This window comes from Suncus etruscus, chromosome 17 (genome assembly GCF_024139225.1).
Source record: "Suncus etruscus isolate mSunEtr1 chromosome 17, mSunEtr1.pri.cur, whole genome shotgun sequence".
In the NCBI taxonomy this organism is placed as follows: domain Eukaryota; kingdom Metazoa; phylum Chordata; class Mammalia; order Eulipotyphla; family Soricidae; genus Suncus; species Suncus etruscus.
In genome coordinates, this window is record NC_064864.1 from 46,636,238 (window position 1) to 46,660,858 (window position 24,621).

At 47.2% G+C, this 24,621-nt stretch overlaps 1 protein-coding gene across 3 annotated transcripts in view; it reads left to right on the forward strand.

Moving 5' to 3' along the window:
* Nucleotides 1-24,621, forward strand: part of WBP1L (WW domain binding protein 1 like) — a 76,222-nt gene that overhangs the window by 45,963 nt on the left and 5,638 nt on the right. For all 3 annotated transcript variants that reach the window (XM_049764309.1, XM_049764307.1, XM_049764308.1), the window contains one exon: nt 20,584-20,686. In XM_049764309.1, coding sequence (XP_049620266.1) covers nt 20,584-20,686 — 103 coding nt within the window. The remainder of the gene's footprint in view (nt 1-20,583; nt 20,687-24,621) is intronic.

Sequence of the window (24,621 nt, forward strand, 5' to 3'; positions counted from 1 at the left end):
TGGGATGCTGGGGATGAACCCGGGTCCTGGGTTGGCCGCATGCAAGGCAAACACCCTACCATTGTGTTATCACTCCAACCTCTCCAATACCACTTGTTGAAGAGACTCTCCTTACTCTACTTTGTATTTCTTGCTCCTTTATTAAAAATTAATTGATCATATCTGGTGAATTTTTTTTTTGAGTCACATCCTGCAGCATTCAGGGGTTACTCCTGGCTCTATGCTCAGAAATCACTCCTGGCAGGCTAGGGGGACCATATAGGATGCTGGGATTTGAACCACTGTCCTGCATGCAAGGCAAATTCCCTACCTTCATGCTATCTCTCTGGCCCCCATATCAAGTGAATTTTTAAACTCCCAGCCATCTCTGTTGCAAAGACTCTTCTCTACTAGAGAAGAGTGGCTTATTTTCTCAACTAGATTCCTCTTATCAAAGCACAGAGAAGCCAGTGGGCTGGACAGAATAGTCAGTGGAAAAGAAGACTGTTGGTTTTGAAACTTTTATCCGGGATGGAGCCAAAGAAAACATTCACTTCCTCCAGTGATAGCCCATGAGCTTGATCCACCCCCTCCCACCCCTTTTCCTTGGAAGGGGTAAATTTTAGTCCAGCTAAACATAATAATTTGGGTCTTCTTTACAAAGTGCTGTGAAATCCCTTCATCTTCCTACTTCCCTAACAGTCCTAGCCTAGTTTTGTAAACTCTGCCTTCCTAGCATTCCTTTTTGTTCGCTTTCTTCTGATGGTGCTCAGGGAGCACTCCTGTCAAGCTGGGGGAACCCTGTGGGATGCTGGATGAAGATTTAGCTGGTTCAGTTACATGCAAGGCAAGTGTCTTACCTGGAGTGTTATCTCCGGTCTCCAGGCACTTCTTGGCTTCACCAGTTCGGAATTTGTAGCAGTAGAGAACAGAAACAGCCCTTTATGCTGACCTGTTTTAGCTACTTTTGTGCATCTCAGTAGCCATTGGGTTTCACCTGAGTTTGAACCCTGAACCTCTCAGGAGGCTTCTGTTGCTGTCAGTGCTGATTCATTGGGTTCTGGGAAGTAACTGCTTGAGTCAGCTGAAAATAGGGGGAGGGGAGAACCATATGTGTTTCAGGAGACACTCTTTGAGAGTGACCCAGAATGTGTGACGCACCAAAAGTGGCTTAGGACTTGCTGGGACCAGAGCACACAGGACACTGGTTCCCTTGAGTATTGCATAGAGGAAGGCCAGGATGTTGGTAATGGTTTGATTCTCATACTTGATGCAGATGCTTCCAGAAGCATCCACTGAACCGAGACATAGGTCTCCTTAGTCTTGGTTTCAAATCTGTGCCCAACTTCTCAGGTGGTTTACATCCTGGATTTGGAAATCTGCTTCCTTTCCTACCAGGCAGTTGTAACAAACACACCTTCTTCCTGTTGTCTCTCAGGAAGACTCCAACCAAACAGTTTTTTTTTTTTCATTCTGTAAAGGGTTTAATAGGACAGAACAGGTAGGAAGAGGGGCCAGAGTCTTACAGCACTGCTTTTCAGAAAGTCCAGCCAGTATCACTCCAGCCAATAGCTCTCCACCAAAATCTCTACCTCACAGTATTCCTGCAAAGGTTCTTATTGCCCAGGGCAACTGCTTCTCACTTTGAGACAGTAAATTTTTTTGGGGGGGCCACACCCGTTTGACACTCAGGGGTTACTCCTGGCTATGCACTCAGAAATCGCCCCTGGCTTGGGGGGACCACATGGGACACCGGGGAATTGAACCCTGGTCCACCCTATGCTAGCGCTTGCAAGGCAGACACCTTACCTCTAGCGCCACCTTCCCGGCCCCAAGACAGGAATTTCTAACTCTTAACATGACAGATCCTCTTTTTTTGGGATTTATCTCCAAGAGACAGTGGTGATAATACCTGTGATGCCCCTACCCTCACCCCCTGCCTTTACTCCTCTAGCAGTGGCCCAGAAGCCTGGAGAGTCCCTGGAGAGACTAGGGCAGGCTATGGACAAAAATAGAATGTGCACTCAACCCCCACTTCCAGACATGTCCTGTGGACCAGGCTCAGACTGTGCCAGGTGACTTAAAATTGTCTTGGTCAGGGGCCAGAACGATAGTACAGCAAGTAGGACATTTGCCTTGCACGCTGCTGACCCAGGTTCCATCCTGGCATTCCGTAAGGTCCCCTGAGCCCACCAGAAGTGGTTCTTGAGCTCAGATCCAGGAGTTATCCGTAAGCCCCACTGGATGTAGCCCAAAACCAAACAATAACAACAAAATAAACCCACAAATAAACCAGGAAGGTTTTTTTGTGTGGCCACAAAGGGGGGTACAGTATGATTATACTTTCTACCCTGCAGCCTGGGCCTAAGGGGCCCAAGCTCTTTATCCTGTGAGACGCAGTGTGTTGGGAGTGTAAGAGAAATAGTATAAGAAACATCGGGGTCCCTGAGGATGAGGAAAGTGATGGGGATAAAGAATTATTAAGCAGGGGCCAGAGCCATAGCACAGCGGTAGGGCGTCTGCCTTGCACACATCTAACCCCAGACAGATCCCAGTTTGATTCCCAGCATCCCATATGGTCCCCGAGCCTGCCAGGAGTTATTTCTGAGTGCAGAGCCAGGAGGAAGGCCTGAGTGGCTCCGGGTGTGACCACCACCACCAACAAGAATTATTGGGGCCAGAGAGATAGCTAAGTGGTAGGGTGTTTGCTTTGCACACAGGCAATCCAGGCAGACTATAATTCAAATCCCAGCATCCCATATGGTCCCCCATGCCTGCCAGAAGCGATTTCTGAGTACTGAGCCGGGAGTAACCCCTGAGTGCTGCCGGGTATGACCTAGAAACCAAAAACAAACAAAACAAAGAATTATTAAGCAAATTATTGATTAAAAAATCATAGCTGGGGGCTGGAGCAATAGCACAGCGGTAAGGCATTTGCCTTGCACGCAGACAACACAGAATGGACCCAGGTTCAAATCTCAGCATCCCATATGGTCCCCCGAGCCTATCAGGAGCGACTTCTGAGCACCGCCGGGTACGAACCAAAAAATAAAAAACCGTAGCTGAGAACTACCCAGAAAGAAAACATCAGATTCAAGATTCAAAAAACTCAAAAGGTCTCAGCCAAGAGAAACCAGATAAAAATACCCCTGGGGCCAGGTAGGGCGTTTGCCTTACTGCACATACTGATTTTGATTTGGTCCTCAGCATCCCATATGATCCCCCAAGCCCACCAGGAGTAATTCCTGAGTGTGGAGCCAGGAATAACCCCTGAGCACTGTTGGGTCTTGTGCCCTTCCAAATCCCTAAACTGGGGAAATTTTGCACCACATTCTCCTAACCCCTATATTTAGCAGCATTTGAACATCGTTGGTTGTCTCCAGTTGGGGATGAGGTGTTACGATTGTCATCAAGATCAGCGGTCTAGTCCACGCACATTAGTACTGCTACCATATGATTCAAGCTTTAAGCAAGCTTTAAGCAGCAGTAACTTTTGCTTGCCCTTGTCTGAGGACCGGATGTTGAATGTCTGTGATCTAGTGTGCAGATGACAGGGCTGCCACTGAGCCAGGCCACAATGAACAGAACAATCCTGAAGACAAAGGTGCCCAGTGCCAAGACACAGAGTAATAGTTCTGTTTCAGAAGTAGCTGGAAAAGTCATAGGTGTAGGGAACCAGATGTTTTCAGAAAGAGACAGGCATGTTCTGTGGTTTGCTGCACACTGAGCTGTATGTGTTAAGTCACTGGTCCAGAGATAACAGTCTTTCTGCAGTCCCGAAGAGGTGTGTGGCAGAGATAAGGATTGAACTTATTTAGCTACGTGCAAGGCAAGTGCCTTAGGCCCTGTGCGCTCTCTCCACACCTCGACCCCCATCATAGGTGTTTGTGTGTTTTGGTTTGGGGGCCAAACACCCCAACCACAGTTGCTTCTGGGGCCTGCCACCCTACCACAGTTTTGTCTTGTTCTCAATCCAAATACATGGATTACTACTTCTCAAAAGGATAGGGTCTCAGAGTACTTAAATACCTTTAATTTTTTTGGTTTTTGGGCCACACCTGGTGATGCTCGAGGGTTACTCCTGGCTATGCACTCAGAAATCGCTCCTGGCTTCAGGGCCCACATGGGATGTGGAGGGATTGAACCGCAGTTCGTCCTAGGAAAGCCGCGTACAAGGCAAACGCCCTACTGCTGTGCCACCACTCTGGCCCCTTAAATACCTTTATTTTATTTAGTTTATTGTTTTGATTTTTGGGCTTCCCTGGCTCATTCCCTGACTCTGTGCTCATTAATCACTCCTGGTAGGGTCAGATGATTATATGAGATGTGGGGATCAACCCTATGTGCAAGGCAAGCTCCCTACCCCCTGTATTATCTCTCTGACTCCTCTAAATACCTTTATATAGTTAAAGAATAATTAGGCTCTAATTAAATAATTAGTTTAATATCAGGCTACATTTTAAGCTAAGTGTCTACTGTTGTGACTTGACTGTGTTGTGATTCATCTCAGATGACCTACTTAACTCCTTTGTTGGTGTCTAATCTTAAACTGGAACCTCTTCCAGTTTACATGTTATTTATTTATTTTTGGCCACACCTGGCAGTGCTCAGGGCTATTCCTGGCTCTGCTCAGGAGTGACTCCTGCAGGTGCTCAGAGAGCCATATGTGGCACTGGATCAGCACGATACAGGGACAGTCTTTTACCTGGGGTCAGGGGAGAGCTGAAGCCTTAGCACAGGGTGGAGAGTGATTACCTTGTATGCAGCTGACTTGGGTTCGATCCCCAGCACCCCATGTGGTCCCCCAAGCCCTACCAAGAGTATTCCTAAGCACAATGCCAGGAGTAACTCCTGAACACTGACATGTGTGTTTCCTCCCTCAGAAATAAAAGTCCTGGGGCCGGAGAGATAGCATGGAGGGTAAGGCGTTTGCCTTTCTTTTTTTCTTTTTTTTTTTTTTGGTTTTTTTGGGCCACACCAGGCAGTGCTCAGGAGTTATTCTTGGCTGTCTGCTCAGAAATAGCTCCTGGCAGGCACGGGGGACCATATGGGACACCGGGATTCGAACCAACCACCTTTGGTCCTGGATCGGCTGCTTGCAAGGCAAACACCGCTGTGCTATCTCTCCGGGCCCAGGCGTTTGCCTTTCATGCAGAAGGTCATTGGTTTGAATCCCAGCATCCCATATGGTCCCCCGAGCCTGCCAGGAGCGATTTCTGAGCAGACAGCCAGGAGTAACCCCTGAGTGCTGCCAGGTGTAACCCCCCCCCAAAAAAAAAAAAAAAGAAAGAAAGAAATAAAAGTCCTTTATCTCCTGGTACTCTCTTTGGCCCTTAGAGTTAGAAAATTCTTTAGGGGGGCTGAAGAGATAGCACAGTGGTAGGGCATTTGCCTTGCACGTGGATGATCCAGGATGGACCTGGGTTCAATTGGCATCCCATATGGTCTCCTGAGTCTTCCAGGAACAATTTCCGAGTCTCTGTCCAGCCCTCTGGAGGTTGTGGAGGTTCCCTGGTCCCCCTTGTGCTCCTTTCCAGAGCACAGATGTTCCTCCTCCTCCCTGGCCCTGTTTGAGGGCCTTGTCACCTATAAGATGTTGTTTGAGGGGCTGGAGAAATAGCATAGCAATAGGGTGTTTGCCTTGCATGCAGTCGACCCTGGATGTACCTAGGTTCGATCCCCGGTATCCCATATCGTCCCCCAAGCCTGCCAGGAATGATTTCTGTGTGTAGAGCCAGGAGTAACCCCTGAGCGCCGCTAGGTGTGTCCCCCCCCACCACCAAAAAAAAAAAAACAAAGAATGTTTGAGCTTTGGTGGAGCCAGTTGGGCAGCTGTTGCTTCTGTTGTGGCCTCTGGCATGTGTGGCCTTGGGGCCAGGGTGGTCAAATGTGGGCATGACTGTTGTGCTGGAGGGCTTCAGGGTGGTTCTTCTGAGTTTACTGCTTAGCCACTGACCCTGGAGAAAGTAGAAATCCGAATTTCTGTATGCATCCTCATTTTCAAACATTGCCAATTATAGGGCCAGAGTGATAGCACAATGATAGGGTGTTTGCCTTGTATGCTGCCAACCCAGGATGGACCGTGGTTCGATCTCCAGCATTCCATATGGTCACTCGAGCCTGCCAGGAAAGATTTCTGCCAGGAGCACAGAGCCAGGAGTAACCCCTAAGCGCAGCCGCAGGATGTGACTTAAAACAAAACTAAATACCATATTTTCCGGCGTATAAGACGACTTTTGAAACAAAAAAAGTCAACGAAAATCGGGGGTCATCTTTACGCCGAGTATATCCCGAAAAATGTTTCAATATGCCGCTAAACGAAAATTGTCTGAATATTGCCACAAAACGAATTTTCCAACTCGATCCTGCACCAATCACTGCAAGGCTGCTCGGACCACCTCTCTAACTCAGCCAATCCAGGCAGGCTTTTAATGCATGCAAATTAGGCAATGTTCTGGACCCAAATCTACACTGTAAAAAGCCTGCTCAGGTTGGCCAGAGTCAGAGAGGAAGTCTATGACAGTATAACCTTTGGACCTTTGCTTGTTGTGATTGGCTCACTGTGGTACATACAGTTGCAGCACAGGAACTTTCTGTTTTATACAGCGAATATAGGCCTAAACCTATGTTTTAACTGTAATTTTAGGGGGTTGTCTTATACGCCTGGTCGTCTTATATGGTAAAACATTGCCAATTAAAACTTTTTTTTCTGTTTTTAGAGGTGTTGCAGGGGGTTAGGGTCCTTGGGGATCAGGTAGTACTAGGATGGAACATGGTCTTCCACACGCAAAGCTCAAGATCCTTGTTAAAGGATCAAGGATAAGCTCAAGATTGCTTATTAAACAATGACAGGCCCAGTACCCCATGGGCCTAGACCAGGGGGCGGCAATCCGAGGCTCCAGAGCCGCATGCGTCTATTATGAAACTTTGCTGTGGCTCTGACCGCAGGGCTGATAGCAGAGGGGTGGGGAGCGGTATCACTTATATATTTTAATTGGCTATTAATTTGCACAAATATGTATATGGTTTACATTGTTAAATGGAAAAGTTTTTTTTTCTTCTTCAGATTGACAGCTAACTGCACGATCCTGTATATAGCATTAAGATAAGAAACAATGTATGCAGTGCTCTATTTGTTTTAAACTCTTGATGGTAAAAAAAAAAATCTCTTGGGGCCGGGCGGTGGCGCTGGAGGTAAGGTGCCTGCCTTGCCTGCCCTAGCCTAGGATGGACCGTGGTTCGATCCCCCAGCGTCCCATATGGTCCCCCAAGAAGCCAGGAGCAACTTCTGAGCGCATAGCTAGGAGTAACCCCTGAGCGTCACAGGGTGTGGCCCAAAAACCAAAAAAAAAAAAAAATCTCTTGGGCCCGGAGAGATAGCACAGCGGCGTTTGCCTTGCAAGTAGCCAATCCAGGACCTAAGGTGGTTGGTTCGAATCCCGGTGTCCCATATGGTCCCCCGTGCCTGCCAGGAGCTATTTCTGAGCAGACAGCCAGGAGTAACCCCTGAGCACCGCCGGGTGTGGCCCCAAAACAAAACAAACAAACAACAACAAAAAAATCTCTTGATAGTTTTGCAGCTCCCAGTTTGTTTTTATTCCTTCGGAAACAAGTCCAAGTGGCTCTTTGTGTCTGAAAGTTTGCGGACCCCTGGCCTAGACTTTCTTGGGGCTCATTGTGCCTTGGGGTCTTGGAGCAGGAAGAGGAGGGAATCCTATGGGAAGGGAAGCACAGCTGTGCCCACTCTTTCTCCAGGCCCTCTGCACCAGCCCTGCTGGAGAGACACCATACTTTTCTTTTCCAGAAAATTTCTGGCTGCTGTGCCTGCCCCTGATAGAACTGTCCTGCTGTATGGGTGAGGCTAAGGTGGTGTTGAGGGTCTTCTGGGGGACAAGAGGACACATTAACACAGCACCCCATGATGATATAGCCAGTCCCTCCACACAGGTTGGCACCCACCCAACGCCAAAATGCTTTGATTTATTTACTTGTTTATATATTTATTTAGGGTTTTTGAGTTTGGAGGACACACCTGTTGGTGCTCAATGACTACTACCTGCTCTGTGCTTGGGGTCTCTCCTAGAAGTGCTCAGACACCATGTGATGGTGTCCAGATGAAACCAGTGTCATCTACCTGCAAGGCCAAAGTCTTTTTTTGTTTGTTTGTTTTGTGTTTTTTGGGGGGCCACACCCAGTGACGCTCAGGGGTTACTCCTGGTTATATGCTCAGAAATTGCTCTTGGCTTGGAGGGAACCATTTGGGACACTTGGGGATGGAACCTTGGTTCATCCTAGGCTAGTGTAGATTTGTGCCACCGCTCCGGCCCCAAGGCCAAAGTCTTGACCCCTAAACTCTCACTCTGGCCCCATCAATATGTTTTGTGGGGTGGGAAGAATTTAGGGGCCACATTAGCTCTGTGCTCAGGAGTGGCCCCTGCCAATATTCATGGGACCATATATGGTGCTAAGGATGGAACCAGGGTCACAGTCAGTGCTGTCACAAATAAGGCAAATGCCTTCCCTCCTGTCTGTTCAGCATGCCCGCACCCCCACCCCATCAAGGCTCTTTTATAAATCTGTGGGGTATCTTGCTTCTGATCTCTTCTCTGGGATTTTCCTACCAGAGTTAAGTACCTTTTTCTGAGTTTGATATTCATATTCCTAATAGCAACACAGGAAATGGATTTTAATTTTTTTGCTGGCTGCTCTGTTTGAGGCCTATTTAATGAGGATCAAAGTTGCAGTGAAACTTTGGAGTATTGACAGAGATAACATGCTTGACTAACATGTCACTTTCACTTGTGTATATTGTGATTGATTGTATTCTTTCTTTTCCTTCTTTCTTCCTCTCCTTTTCTTTTCTGCTTGGGTCAGGGGTGACCATTTGCAGTGCTAGGGATCTTACTAGGATGGCAGGTACATTATATTATCACTCTGTACCTTATTATAAATATTTCCCCCAAACCTGCACTGCTCAGGGGTTACTCCTGGCTCTGTAACCAGAAATCACTCCTGGCAGTGTCTAGATTTATAGGATCAAACTCGGTTTGGCCACGAGCAAGACAAATGCCCTATCTGCTGTACTGTCTCTCCAGCCCCAGCCCCGATCTGTTTCATTTTTCAATAGGCAAGAACAGTGTTGTTCATTTATTGGAGCTCTGTGATTCTGATCTCTTTTCTAATTTTGTGGTACCAGGGATCAAACCTGGTTCCTTACACGTGGAAGGCAAGTTCAGCTGCTGAGCTATATCCTTGGCTCCAACAAGGGTTCTTTTGGTGGTAGTGAGAAGACTCAGAATTTATAGTAGCATTGACATTATCATTTCATATTTGCAGTGACACAACACCGTCCCACCACCAAAACATCAGCAACCCTTCACTATTGTCCTAGGGTCCCTTCACACCTGTACCACCCCCTCCACCGATACACAGTTTACCTGCAGTATTAAGGGGTTACTCTTGGCCTTGCACTCAGAAATCACTCCTGGCAGGCTTGGGGGACCATATGAGATGCTAGGGATCAAGCCTTCCTTCCTTCCCTCTCTCTTTCTTTCTCTCTCTTTCTCTCTCTTTCTTTCTCTTTCTCTCTCTTTCTCTCTTTCTCTTTCTCTCTCTGTCTTTCTTTCTTTCTTTCTTTCTTTCTTTCTTTCTTTCTTTCTTTCTTTCTTTCTTTCTTTCTTTCTTTCTTTCTTTCTTTCTTTCTTTCTTTCTTTCTTTCTTTCTTTCTTTCTTTCTTTCTTTCTTTCTTTCTCTTTCTTTCTTTTTTCTTTTTTCTTTTTTTTTTTGGTTTTTTGGGCCACACCCTGTGACGCTCAGGGGTTACTCCTGGCTATGTGCTCAGAAGTTGCTCTTGGCTTCTTGGGGGACCATATGGGACGCCGGGGGATCGAACCGCGGTCCGTCCTAGGCTAGCGCAGGCAAGGCAGGCACCTTACCTCCAGCGCCACCGCCCGGCCTTTCTTTCTTTCTTTCTTTCTTTCTTTCTTTCTTTCTTTCTTTCTTTCTTTCTTTCTTTCTTTCTTTCTTTCTTTCTTTCTTTCTTTCTTTCTTTCTTTCTTTCTTTCTCTCTCTCTCTCTTTCTTTCTCTCTCTCTCTCTCTCTCTCTCTTTCTTTCTTTCTTTCTTTCTTTCTTTTCTCAGTACTCTCAGGGAGTACTCCTGGCAGACTTGGGGGACCACTGGGGATACTAGGTTTGACCTTGTTTGGTATTTTATAAGGCAAGCACCCTGCTCACTGTGCTATTGCTCCAGCTCCTATTTCTGTTCTTTTTCACATTTTCACTGCTGTGAGGTGAAAGCTCATTATTATTTGGGCTTATATTACCTTGATAATCATTGGTGCTGATCTGTTGACCATCTTTTCTTAGGGTGGCCATTCCCATGTGGCGCTCAGAGGCTACTCATGGTAGTAGAGGGGAAGCGAGACAGTGCATGGATCCTGGCCTGCTGCTGTAAAGCAGACAGTCCATTGAGATCTCTCTGGTCCAACACTATCTTTATTTGAGAAAGTTCAACTCTACTTCCCATTCTTTAATGTTTTGTAGAGGTGTGGGGGCACACCCAACTATGCTCAGGTATTCTTGAAAGTGCTGGTGGGGGGACCATATATGTAGTGCCAGGGAGCAAATCAAGTTTCAAACAAGGGTCAACCACATGGAAGAAAAGTACCTTGAGCTATATTCTTTTTTTTTTTTTTTTTTTGGTTTTTGGGCCACACAGGGGTTACTCCTGGCTATGAGCTCAGAAATCGCCCCTGGCTTGGGGAGACCATATGGGACACCGGGGATCGAACCACGGTCCGTCCTACGCTAGCGCTTGTAAGGCAGACACCTTACCTCTAGCGCCACCTTCCCGGCCCCCTTGAGCTATATTCTATCTCTACCCTATTTGCTCTTTTATTGTTGAGCTTTGTAAATGCCTTATGTATCTTGAATATTAGCCCTTTGATGTGCAAATATTTTCCTCCTTTTTAAGTACCATTCTTTTGTTATGAAAAAGCTTTTTATTTACTTAAAATATTTACTTTGTTTAGTGAATCATTGTGAGTTACAGAGTTATTCATAATGGAGTTTTTTAAAGGAGTTTTTTTTTTATTTTATATTTATTTGTTTATTTATTTTTGGCTTTGGGGCCACACCCAGCAGCACTCAGGGGTTACTCCTGGATATGGGATGCCAGGGATCGAATCCACACCCATCCTGGGTCAGCTGCATGCAAGGCAAATGCCCTACCACTGTGCTACCACCCCGGTCCCACCAAATATATTAGACACGATGGTTGATCTATATATTAGACATGATGATTGATCCTGAAAGTTTTACTAAGGAAGGTCAATTCCATTCTTTCTGTGAAAGGACAAGCTTAAACTAGCCAAGATCTTTGCTGCTGGGTGTGGCCCCCCAAAAACAAAAAAAACAAAACAAAAAAAAAGACATTCTAATATATATATTGTGAAAGATATAAAAGTAATATGTGGAGCTGGAGAGATAGCACAGCAGTAGGGTGTTTGCCTTGCATGCAGCCAATTCAGGACAGACAGTGGTTCTAATACCTGTATCCCATATGGTCCCCTGTGCCTGCTAGGAGTGATGTCTGAGTGCAGAGCCAGAAATAACCCCTGAGAGCCTCTGGGTCTGACCCAAAAACCAAAGGAAAAGAAAAAAGTAATATCTGACAGGCTCTGCCACAAAGAAAAAAAGTGAGTTGACTAAGGGGAGATCAGATTTAGGAGACAAAGGCTTCTGCTGAGTCATTCTTCCTGAGCTTGCTTGCCGCCAGCTCCAAATCTTCTGAACCAGTTCAGAATAGGGGCCCTTGATCAGTGTTACTGATATCCCTCGGATCTTCATGTACACAGCCTTACAATCAGTAGTCTTGGAAATAGTACTGCAAAACTATAGGTAGATTCACTGAACTTTATTGTTTTTTACTTGTTGCTGTTTCTTTTTTTGGCAACACCTTGCAGCACTCAGAGTTAATCCTGGCTCTGCACTCAAAAAATATTCCTGAGAGGCTCGGGGAACCATATGAGATGCTGGGGATTGAACTCCGGTTGGTTGTGTGCAAAGCAAATGCCTTACCTATTGTGCTACATTGCTTTGGCCTCCAGATTCACTGAACTTGAAAGAATATTTTTCTTTTTTTTGAAAGAATTTTTTTTTTCTTTAGGGGAGTAGGGGAGAGGAAGGGAGAGTGGGAGGGGGAGGGAGAGAGGAGAGAGAAGGAGAGAGGGAAAGAGGGAGAGAGGGAAAGAGAGAGGGACAGAGGGAGAGGAATAGGGAGAGGGAGAGGGAGGAGAGAGAAAGGGAGAGAGGGAGAGGGCTGAAAGAATATTTTTCATGACCTCCTACAACTCTTTCTAAAGATATAGGACTGAAAGAACTAGATTTTTAGAATTTGAAGATTCTATATGGACAAAACCAAACCAAATGATTCTGAGTTAAAATTGCTTGGCTGTCTTTTGTCAGTTAACCATTTGAAGTCTGCCTTGTTTATGAAGACTTAGTTGTTTGGTCACAGAGCATTACCAAATCAGATAGAACTTTGCTCCAGGAGATGTGCAGTGCTAGTATCTGCTTTTTTTTTTTTTTTTTGGTTTTTGGGCCACACCCGGCGGTACTGAGGGGTTACTCCTGGCTGTCTGCTCAGAAATAGCTCCTGGCAGGCACCTTAGGTCCTGGATCGGCTGCTTGCAAGGCAAACCTGTGCTATTTCTTCGGGCCCTATTTATCTGCTTTTTATAAAAAAAAAAAATCCTACTTTAACAATGGAAGGAGGGGCCGGAGAGATAGCATGGAGGTAGGGCATTTGCCTTGCATGCAGAAGGATGTTGGTTCAAATACCGGTATCCCATATGGTCCCCCGAGCCAGCCAGGAGTGATTTCTGAGCATAAGCGCCAGCAGGTGTGACCCAAAAACAAAAACAAAAATGAAAACAAAATAAAAAAACAATGGAAGGAAAATGGACGTTATTGCTAACTCAGCAGTACCAGCCACAACCTCAGTTTTGGTAAAGGAGGGAGATCTAAGCTGGAAAGTAAACATGAGGGACCAGTGAGGTAGCTCGACTGGCCAGCATGCTGGAGCTCTGGCTAAGATCCCAGGGAACACGGTCTCTTCAACTCCCAGCAACACTGGGTGTGGCCCTACCCCCATCCCCTAAAAAGGGAAAGTAAAGCAAATATGAGAGTTGCAAAATTATTTCACTGTTACTCCACCATAAACTGGGCCAACAATGATTTACAAGCCCACTGGATTTGTGTTTTTTTTTGTTTTTTTTGGCACACCCGTTTGATGCTCAGGGATTATTCCTGGCTAAGCACTCAGAAATTGCCCCTGGCTTGGGGGGACCATATGGGACACCGGGGATCGAACCGCAGTCCTGATCCTTGGCTAGTGCTTGCAAGGCAGACACCTTACCTCTAGCGCCACCTCGCCGACCCCACACTGGGTATTTTTTAACTATTGTATGAGATCTCATATGCTTCCCAGTCTGCTCTCTCTGAGTTACTGTTCTAAGTGATACTAGTCTCTTTCTTTCTTTCTTTCTTTCTTCCCTCCACTTTCCCTTGTTATGATGGGAAGAGGAATCAGACCCAGTTTACACAGTTGGTCAAAGTACTTTTTTTTTGGTTTTGGTTTTTGGGTCACACCCAGCGGTGCTAAGGGGTTACTCCTGGTTCGGGACTCAGAAATCACTCCTCCTGACAGGCTCAGGGGACTATATAGGATGCTGGGAACCGAACCCAGGTCCGTCCTGGGTCTGCTGAACGCAAGGCAAACTGGTCCCTTATCAGTCAGGATTCAAGTTAGGTGTCACCTTCCCCAGGAGGACTTGTGGGAAGAGTTATGGTTACAGATAAATTGAAGGAACACTTTTTCTTGGTGACTCTGAAGATTATAGCTCAGGGCCTCACATATGGGAGCTATATGTTCCATCACTGATTCATGACCTAGTCCTAAAAAATAAGTTTTTTTTTCTTCTGCTTTTTGATTTTTTTTTCTAATGCCCTCACAACTCAGTTATCTGCTGTCACCGCTTATTGAGTTCTTTTCTATAGTGTGCTGTGTCTTTTAGGGTCCTTGCTTTTTTTTTTTTTTTTTTTTTAGGTTTTTTTTTGGGGCTACACCCGGCAGTGCTCAGGGGTTACTCCTTGCTGTCTGCTCAGAAATAGCTCCTGGCAGGCACGGGGGACCATATGGGACACCGGGATTCGAACCAACCACCTTTGGTCCTGGATCGGCTGTTTGCAGGGCAAACACCGCTGTGCTATCTCTCCGGGCCCGGGTCCTTGCTTTTTATAGGAATTTAGTGCCAATTCTCCATTTTGGGTGGGCCCAAGAGCTCTTTCCAGGGCAATGAGAAAGTCTGACCTTATTTGCTACTACCGTTTCTGATTTTCTCCAGCAGTACTGACTCCCCACAGAATCTGGCTGACTTTCTTAGAGCCCAGCTGTGCAATTAAAAGAATAGTGTTCTAGAGTCAATATTTCTAGGGATCAGCATTTTTAAATTTGTTTTCTAGAAATAATTTTAAAACAGATCTTTTTAAAGTTCCCTACTCAGATGCAGAGTCTTTTCTCTCAGAATCTCTTTCTCGTTTGCTTTAGTTTTGAGGTCACTCTCAGCAGTGCCCAAGGTTTACTCCTGCTTCTGTACTCAGGGGTCAATCATTCCTGGTGGGGCTCCAGGGACTATAGGACATGTCTGGTGGGATCAAACCCAGGTCAGCAGTGTGCAAGGCAGCACAGCCTTATCTGCTGTCCTGTCTCTTGAAAAGGCAAGCAACTCCCTGCTGTACTCTCTCCCTAGCCTCAGAAATATTGTTCAATGCTGTAGCATCCAGCACAGAGTGCCTAGTACATGAAGAGGGATATTAATCATATATCTATGAAGTCATTTGTAGAATTAGAAGCCTTTCTTTTCCCTGCAGGGAAATCTGGGTGTGGTGTCCCAAATTCATTCGGTTCCAATAACCAAGATAGTATCTTGTGCTCTCTAGCATCCTGTGAAGAAGTTGGATTTTCCAATGTTTTGTTTTTGTTTTTGTTTTTCGGGCCACACCCATTTGATGCTCAGGGTTTACTCCTGGCTAAGTGCTCAGAATTGCCCCTGGCTTGGGAGGACCATATGGGATGCTGGGGGATTGAACCGCGGTCCTTTCTTGGCTAGCGCTTGCTTCCTTACCTCTACCACCACCTCGCCGGCCCCTTTTCAATATTTTCTAACTTTTTTTTTTTTTTTTTAAGTGCTGGGGATCCAGCCAATCCAAGCCACCACACATCTGAAAAGCCAAGAACTCTCTGGTCCTTTTCTTTTTTGGTGGTGGGAGGGCTACACCTGGCTCTGAACTTAGAACTAATTCCTGGTGATGTTATGAGAACCTAATGGAATGCTGGGGATCGAATCTGGGCCAACCACACACAAGGCAAGTGCCCTCTCTTACCCACTGCACTATCGCTCCAGCCTCTCTGTAGTATTTTCTAGGACTTGGAATGCCATTAACCAGTTACTCTAAAAGAGTTTTCCAGTACCATCCATTGGCAGATTCCAGCTGCCCCTAGGGAGCCATTCCTACCCAGCATCTCCCTCTGCTGGTCCTTAGAAAGTTTTTGTGCTGATTAAATTGACCTTTATAGTGGATGAGCTAAGAATAGCACTTTTAGACATGGAAACTGTTAAGGAAAATGTTGGTCCCACGGTTTCCGCTGCCATCAGAACTGAGATAATTTTTTTCATATGTGCAAAAAGGCATACAGCTTGTGTCCTTTTCCATCGTAAAATTGTTCCAGTTCAGCATTGCTTTTCTTATTTTTCATGTTTTTGGCTTGGTGGTAGCCTCAGAAAGTGTAATCATGTCAGGCGTGGTTACCCCAGGCCTGACTGACTCAGCCCACTTCTACCTTGGGGTGGGTCTTGAGCCTCTCAGAGACCTTGGGGAGACCTCTGGGGGGAGTTGGAATAGACCTTTTGTGCTGGGAAGAGCCATGGAGCAGGAGGGAGCCTGGGCACACTCCTGTCTGTTCCCTGTGTTCAGAGTTCTTGTAAGCCCTCACATCACTCCTGGTTGCTGTGTCTGAGGGGAGAGAAGATGGGTGGGGTGATTAAGTCCTAGGGGTGAAGGAAACTAAGGAGAACCCTCTTAACTGACCATCCCGCCTTTGACTAACTTGCTCAAAATTTTGTTCCTCTGTGGCAGCAGAGCTGGGTCTAAAGCGAATGCTCTTCTCAGACCCATAGGTCTGCAGGCATTCAGCCTTGGCATGCTCTACACCCTCTCAGTCCTCCTGTCTGCCTTCATATGGATCTTTTATATAGGTTTTTTTTTTTTCTTCAAGTTAATTGTATTCCCTCCTCATTCCCTCTGTTGTTGGTGATATAGTGGCAACCGAATCTGCACCTCTGTGCCAGGGCCTATCCCCTCAGCCATGGTTGTTGCTGGGGTTCACACTCCTGTAGCTGCAGTGCTTGCTTTGCTGGCTGGTGGGCTCACATGCACGTCTTTTTAGCTTTGGAATTTGCTGGGCATGGCACCTTCATATGTGATGCCTACAATTACTTGGCTGCAGTATGACTGGAAATCACTTGTGTTGGGAATTGCAGGTGGCAGAGCTGCCAGGATCACTGGAGATCTATTTGTTTGGCTTTTGTTGTTGTTTTGGGGCCATATCTGGCCATGTTCAAGGCTTGCTTATTTTCCTGCACTCAAGGATCACTCTGGGTGGGCTCAGGGAACCATCTGGGGTGCCAGAAATTGAATCTGGATCACTGGCATACAAGGCAAGTTCCTTATCTGCTGTACTTTTGCTTTGGCTTTGGGCTTTCATAGCCAGAGGTGGCAAGACAGGTGCTGTTAGCCTGCGTTTAATCTCAGAACTCTTTGCTATAGATCTCGAGTCTACTTTTTGTCTTCCTTCTTCGCCAACCCTCTTTCCTTTCAAAGCAGAAAATAGCAGTTGCCATAACCAGGACCATCTCCAGCAGTGTGGGGGCTTTACTGGAGGACAAGGGAGGAGGACAGGGGTACAGGAATGAGATGTATTGGGCAGAAAGTTGTCAGTGGACACTGCATTAAATGATACTCCTTGGAGCCTTCTCTTCTGAGGAATGTGGAGGCAGAGCAGGAAGACAGTGTGGGGTCCTATTACTCCAGCTTCCTTCCCTGGATGATAGAGGTACCCAGAGAAAAGCAGACAGCAGTGGGTCACCAGGGTGCCACTTGTTTAGATTTATACACATTTCATTCCACTCCTCCTTAGGACCAGCTGGCTGCCCTGTGCTCAGAGCCTGGCCCTTGGCTGTCGAATTTTCTGGAGGTAGAAGTGTCACTGGATTTTTTGATGTGCTTTGCCATAGGCAACAGGGCCTCATTTTTGTTTTGTTTTATTTTTGGGTCACACCTGGCAGCACTCAGGAGTTACCCTTGGCTCTGCACTCAGAAATTGCTCCTGGCAGGCTTGGGGGACCATATGGGATGTCGGGGATCAAGCCACCGTCCGTCCTGAATTGGCTGCGTACAAGGCAAACGCTTTACCGCTATGCTGCAGGGCCTCTTCTAGAAACTTATGTGGACACTTGGAACTGTGCTCCAGGGAAGTAGTGCCAGAAGAATGGCATTTTAGGGCTTGGTAAAATCAGGAGAACCCTTCTGGGCCCGTCTGAATGCATTATTTGGCCCTGGAGTGCAAGAGCATTTGTTGTAGCCATGTAGCTACATGTAGCAGCCATGTAGCTGCTCTCTCCATGTACTCTGGCCTCTAAGAAAACCTGGTGCCCGCCTCCCAAGTCACTAACATTTTATGTTGTTTATGGTGGGCTAGGGAAGAGGAGGATGGTAAGAAGGTTGTCATATGGCGAAACTCTTGTCAAAGCTTATGAAGCCTTTACCGTGTTTCTGTCTTCCTAAGTCCCTTTACACCACTTGTGAGACTGCAGCATCTGATGGGCCCCAAGAGACAGGGCATCTGATGGGCCCCAAGTGAGCCACACCTCTTTTTCTTTACTGGGGTGGGGAAGAGGGTGGGCCCCATCCTGGTGACGGTAAGGGGCTGTGCCTCTCAGTGTGTGGGGCTCTGGCAGTGCTGGGTGGAACTAGACCTGCATGTATGCAGAACATGTGTCCTAGCCCTGTGAGCTTCTCCTCAACCCCACATTGTTGTAGCTACGGTCTCTGTCTTGTCCTTTCCCTGATTGCAGGTCTGAGCTGGTCTTAGCTCCTGGGATAGTCAAATGCTTTGTTCATACTCTTGGCCAAGTAGGCAGTGTGACCAAGCAAGGCCCGGGGAGGAAGAAAGGACCACATGACTTCAGTTTCCATTGGCAGAAGCCTGCCCGGATGTGCCCCAAGCAGGGTCAGCTCTGTATTGCAAATACAATACGGCGTTTCTAGTTTCTTTGCTTAGCAGTTTTTTTCCTTCTAAACTGAGCTTCATGGGGCTAGAGAGATAGTACTGTGAGTAGGATGCTTGCTTTGTACATGGCCAACTCCAGGTTCAAGCCTCAGTATCCCTATCTGGTTCCTCAGCACTACCAGGTGTAATTCCTGAATATAGATCCAGGAGTAATCACTGAGCACAGCCAGGTGTGCTCCCCTCTAAATAAATTTTTTTAATTTATTTTTTGGGGGTGGTTTGGGCCATACCCGGCGGCACTCAGGTTACTCTTGGCTCTGCACTCAGAAATTGCTCCTGGCAGGCTCGGGGGACCATATGGGATGTCAGGAATTGAACCTAGGTCCATCCTGGGTCAGCCGTGTGCGAGGCAAATACCCTACCACTGTGCTATCTCTCTGGTCCCTCCCCTCCTAAATTTAAAAATATGAAACAAAACCAAAATACCTCTGGGCTTCTTGAGGATGGGGGCAAGAGCTCATTAATCTGTGTCTCTTTGCCCAAAATGGGGTTCTTGACAAAGGTAGTGTCCAGTGAGCGTGGTGGTTCTTCCCGAGAATAAGGAGACCGAGAAGCCAGAGGGAGCCTCTGCTTGTATGTGTAGTCCATCAGGGCCCCAGTTAACAAGGGCCCCAGATCTGCATCAGGAGCTGCAGTTACAACTGGTGGAATGTTTCCTTTTGTTTGGGGGCCAAGCCCAGCATTGTTCAGGGGACAGTGTGTTACCAGGGATGGAACCCAGGCCTTCCTCATGCAAAGCACATGCTCCAGCCTTTGTGCCTTCCCCTGGTTGCATTTCTGTCTTGACTGTGAAATTAGGAGAACTCTTCCCCTTCCATTCCCACCTAGCAGTGGTGGGAATAGAATTTGGCTAGTGGCTTCCTGGTTATTCATTAGTGCCTTTCTAGAGCTGTCCCTGATAAGAGACAGTCAAATGCCTGGATTCACTCAAGTTCAGTAAGAGGTCAACCAGTACGCAAAAGAGATCTAGCAAATTGAACTCAAATTAGGTCTCACATCCGGCAGTGCTCAGGGGTTATTCCTGGCTCCAGGCTCAGAAATTGCTCCTGGCAGGCACGGGGGACCATATGAGATGCCAGGATTCGATTACCTCCTGCATGAAAGCCTTACCTCCATGCTATCTCTCCGGCCCCGGAAGGATTTTTTTTTTTTAATAGTTTAGTTTTTGGTTTTGGTGATGCCTTGGTGGGACCATGCAGGGACAGGAGATAAAGCCTGGGGTCCTGCAAGTAAAAGCCTACAAGTTGTAGGCTTTTGAACCATCTCCAGAACATGAAGTACCTTCTGCTTGGACACTTTCTGACTGATGAGTACTCCACTTCTGTTACCTATGTATACTGAATCCCGTTTCCCTCTTCCCCCTTTAATAAATATTTTTTTTTCTCTAAAATTGCTGTTGTGTGGTTCTTTAAGAAGTCTTCCCATTCCCATCCCTTTGTTGTTGTGACCAGGAGTTGTGTACCCTTGGTTGTGGAGCTTTCGAGAGTCATACCCTGGGATGTGGCAATCACACATCTGGTGATGGCATAGTGGCATTCACATATTTTGTTGAGGTGCCAGGACCCCAAACAGAGGCACTGTGGGATTGTACTAGGCCTGGCCAAGGAGATCGCAGTTGTGTTTGCAAAGGTGGTGGCTGTCCCCAACCCTTCTATTTTTCTTAAAGGAATCACCATTGATACAACTATATATATATATATATATATATATATATATATATATATATATATATATATTTATTTATTTATTTATTTATTGGATTTTGGGCCACACCCGGCGGTGCTCAGGGGTTACTCCTGGCTGTCTGCTCAGAAATAGCTCCTGGGGACCATATGGGACACTGGGATTCGAACCAACCACCTTGGTCCTGGATCGGCTGCTTGCAAGGCAAACGCCGCTGTGCTATCTCTCCAGGCCCTGATACAACTATTTTTGTTGATGGGTTAGCAACCAGGAAAAAGGGGATAAGAAAAATGGTTGTTTTAGGGGCCAGAGCCAGAGCAATAGTACAGGGGGAAGTGTTTGCCTTGCACGTAGTTGACCTGGGATTAAAAAGGTCCACCAAGCCCATCAGGAGTTATCCTTGAGTACAGAGCCAGAATAAGCCCTGAGCATTGCTGAGTGTTTTAGGGGAAAAAAAAAAAAGGTTTTAGAAACCAGTCTACTGAAGTGCTTTCATTTTGTTGTTTTTTAGGATAAGGAAACCTGTGTGGGAACCAACAATCAAAGCTACATCTGTGACACAGGACACTGCTGTGGACAGTCTCAGTGCTGCAACTACTACTATGAGCTCTGGTGTAAGTCTCATTTAGGGTTGTAGGACCCGAGGGCTGTGTCTCACTGGGCACTTCTCATTCTTTTTTATTTTTATTTTTTTTTTGGTTTTTGGTTTTGGGGCCACACCCGGCGATGCTCAGGGGTTACTCCTGGCTGTCTGCTCAGAAATAGCTCCTGGCAGGCACGGGGGACCATATGGGACACCGGGATTCGAACTAACCACCTTTGGTCCTGGATCGGCTGCTTGCAAGGCAAACGCCGCTGTGCTATCTCTCCGGGCCCCACTTCTCATTCTTTTTTTTTTTTTTTTTTGGGCCACACCCGTTTGACACTCAGAGGTTACTCCTGGCTATGTGCTCAGAAATCGCTCCTGGCTTGGGGGGACCATATGGGACACCGGGGGATCGAACCGCGGTCCGTTTCTTGGCTAGCGCTTGTAAGGCAGACACCTTACCTCTAGCGCCACCTTCCCGGCCCCCCACTTCTCATTCTTATCTAGAATCTCTTTCCAGGTTCCAGAAACAATTTTTTTTTCCTTTTTTTTTCTTTCTTTTTTTTTTTTTTCTTTTTGTTATTGTTGTTGGGCCTCTCCTGGTAGTGCTCAGGGATGGAACTTAGACCTCACACAGGCAGAGAACCTTCAAACTGTCTCGGATGCCAGCAACCTTCCTGTTGTAGACAAGGAATCTCTGGCTCGAGCCTGGAAAATACTGCCTGAGCTCCTGCCTGGGGGTCTCAGATGTCTTTTCTAGGCTCTACTGGGCAGTGGCCTAAACTTTAATTCCTCTGGGAACCAGCCCAGAAGTCCAGGCTGGTCCTTTCTGTGCAGAGAAGGACTGTGCACTGGATGGGCCTATCTGCGTGGTGAGACGCCACATTCTCATAAGAACCACAAGGACTTCCAGAGTCAGTTCCCCAGAGAGCAGCCAGGGCTGACTTCCTGAGAATTCTTCAAAAAGGAGTCATCTTTCATGAGGGCCCCTAGCCATGGAGCCCACTGGGAGAGAGATTCTGGAGTTCTGTCTCTGCCTCTGTCTCTGTTTCTCTGTCTCACTCTCTTGGAGACACACAAGAGAGACACACAAGGGCTTGTCTAGGCTCCTGTCAACAAAAGACCATAGACTCCCTCCTCCTCTGACCCCTGCTTAGGTGGGGCCGGGGACTCTGTACCTTTCAGACTTTCACAAAGGCAGAGCAGTGCCACCTCACTGCTTGGAGTGTCCAGGTTTGTAGCACTCACTCACACTAACTCACACCTATCCTCCCTGGTGGTCTCCACGCCCTCCATGGGACCCTCTACTCAGCTGGAGGATGGAAGGTCCCTGACTGACTGTGTTCCCACATCACTCTTCTGGGAGAGTAGGGCTAAGCTTGAGTTTTTTCCCATTTAATTTCTTTAATTTTGCTTTGGGAGTGGGGACCTTTGCTTTGGGTGGCTCTGGGGGTGGCAATTCTTGGCTCTGTGGTTGGGGGTCACTTCTTGCAGTGCTCAGAGAACCAACCATATGTTGGGATCAAACTGGACCTCCTGCCTGCTCTCAGCCCATTGAGCTGTCTTCAGTCCCTTCAGGCTTCTAAGCCCTGCTGTGGACATCCCCACCTTGGGCTTGTTTATCACACCAGGTCCTAACTACTAATGGCACCCTGCCCCATCCCCTTCTCTTCCTGTCTCTATAATTCCTTCCCCTTGGTCAGGCCACTGGTTGAAATGCAGCTGGAAGGGCTGTAGTTTGGCAGGGAAAGGGAAACTAGACTCTTGGCTGGGGAGTCCTTCCCTCTGAAATGCAAACGTATTTGAGGGCCCAGGGGAGTGTTCCTGTAAACAGGGCCACTCCCTCCCTCTCTCGCCACCTCCTACCCTTTCCAGAATTGGGGCTACACTATCCTTCTGAGAACTGCTGGGTCTGGGTCAGACAAATACCAGCTCCCCTTCAAGGGTGACCAAGGGCTCAACATGTGCCACCAGCTCTCCACGTGCATGAGCAGCAGCAGGGCCCAGAATGGTTGTTGCTGATGGAGACAGGGCTGCGTGGAAGGCCTTGGCAAAGAGCAAATCGTGCCAAGCAGGTGGACAGACTGTTTAAATGTTTTAAAATGCAGATAAACATGGGGCTCAAGTTCTCTCCCCTCCACCCTTTGTTAAAACAAAAGTCGAGGCCAGGCTGCCAAGAAGGCCACTGAGCTACAGTTTGTTTTTCTGGGACCCAGACCAGGCGGCATCAGTTGCAGAGGGAAATGGGTCTGCTGAGGGCTTTTCTTCAGATTGATGGAGCGTTTTGGGCCATTGGCAGGGCAGACGCAGGAACCACCAGCAACTAGGGACAGAGCTAGGAGACAGTTGGGGAACTGTGGACTTAAAGACAGTCCCAGGAGGCGCCATCTATGCAGGCAGTTGTGGTCAGTTGGGAGAACCAGCCAGAGAGAGGCCAGTCTGCTTGGAGGTTAAAGCCTCACCCTTTTTGGAGCTTTCACAGTTCTGGAAGGCTGGAGCCTATCAAAACTGACCCCCTCCTGTGTACAGAATTGGCTTCTTGGTCAGGTGCTGCCCAGAGCATGTGCCGCTATACCTGATGCCTTGGTTTCCCTCCTCAGGGTTCTGTCCTTTACTCCCACATTTGGAGGAAGTTTGTGCCAGAACAAACTCCTTTGGTCTTATCAAAACCACTTTTTGTGAACCGGAGTGGTACAGTGGGTAGGGTGCTTGCTTTGTAACTGGCCTACCGGGATTTGGTCCCCTGAACAGGGCCAGGAGTGATTTCTGAATGCAGAGCCAGGAGAAATTGCCGAGTAGAGCTCGGTATGCACCCAGAACAAACAAACAAAACTTACTTGTTTTTTTTTTTGGGGGGGAGCAATAGAACAGCGGGTAGGGCACTTGCCTTGCACGCGCTCGACCTGAGTTCGGTCACCGGCATCCCACATGGCCCCCCGTGCATGCCAGGAAGGCGTCCTGAGCAAAGCTAGGAATAGCCCCTGAGCATAGCTGGGTGTGGTTAAAAAAAGACAAAAAACAAAAAACAAACAAAAAAAAAACTTACTTTTTTTTGTTCCTTTGAGCCCTGAACCCTCAAATTACCTCTCAACTTTGCCTGCAGTGTGAAAGTAATGGGCTTTGAGTTATTCATTTTCTCTTTCTTTTGGAAGAAAAAAATCTGCCAGGAAATCCTTGGGAAGGTTCCCATCAGACAGAGTACTTCCTTAACCAAAGTTGCCCACAAGGAAAGAAAGCTGGGGAGAAAGTAATTGTGGTGTGTGTGTGTGTGTGTGTGTGTGTGTGTGTGTGTGTGTATGTCTGTACGTGTGTGTGTATGTCTGTACGTCTATACATGTATGCACAAGTGACCAAGTGTGTGTGTGTATGTGTGTGTGTGTGTGTATGTCTGTACATCTGTACATGTATGCACAAGTGACCCATACAGAGTTTTTGGTTCCCAGTTTGAAGTGAATCTGAGAATTTACAAGTCTGATATTTTCTACTTGGTTCTGCATCTTTTCGTGTTGGAAATTGTGGGCAAATACTAGCTTGAACATTAGGGGTTTCTCCTAGCAGAGGGACCAGGTGTGCCTCTAGTCACAAAATACACAGTGGGATTTGTGTCCCAGAATTGCTGTGAGTGTTCAAAGGAGAGTTCAAGTTGACTTCACAGGGTTCAGGCAGGCTGCATGGGAGAGGTGGCATTTGAAGTGAGCCATAAAGTGTGGCAAGAGCTTAGTCACGCAGAGAGGAGGGCAAGGACTGCCCAGCTGGGAGAGTCTAGATAAGAAGCCCAGTCCAGTGCTGTGGGAAAGAGCAGAGTAAACTACCCTCACCCAGACTCTTGGGCATACATGAAGGTGCTGATCGACAATCATACACTCTCCAACATGGTAGGCACTGAGTGAGGCCACCATATCTCCAAACACCACATTTTCCCCAGAATGGTCTTTGACAGTCTTAGCATCGGGGCCCAGTGAG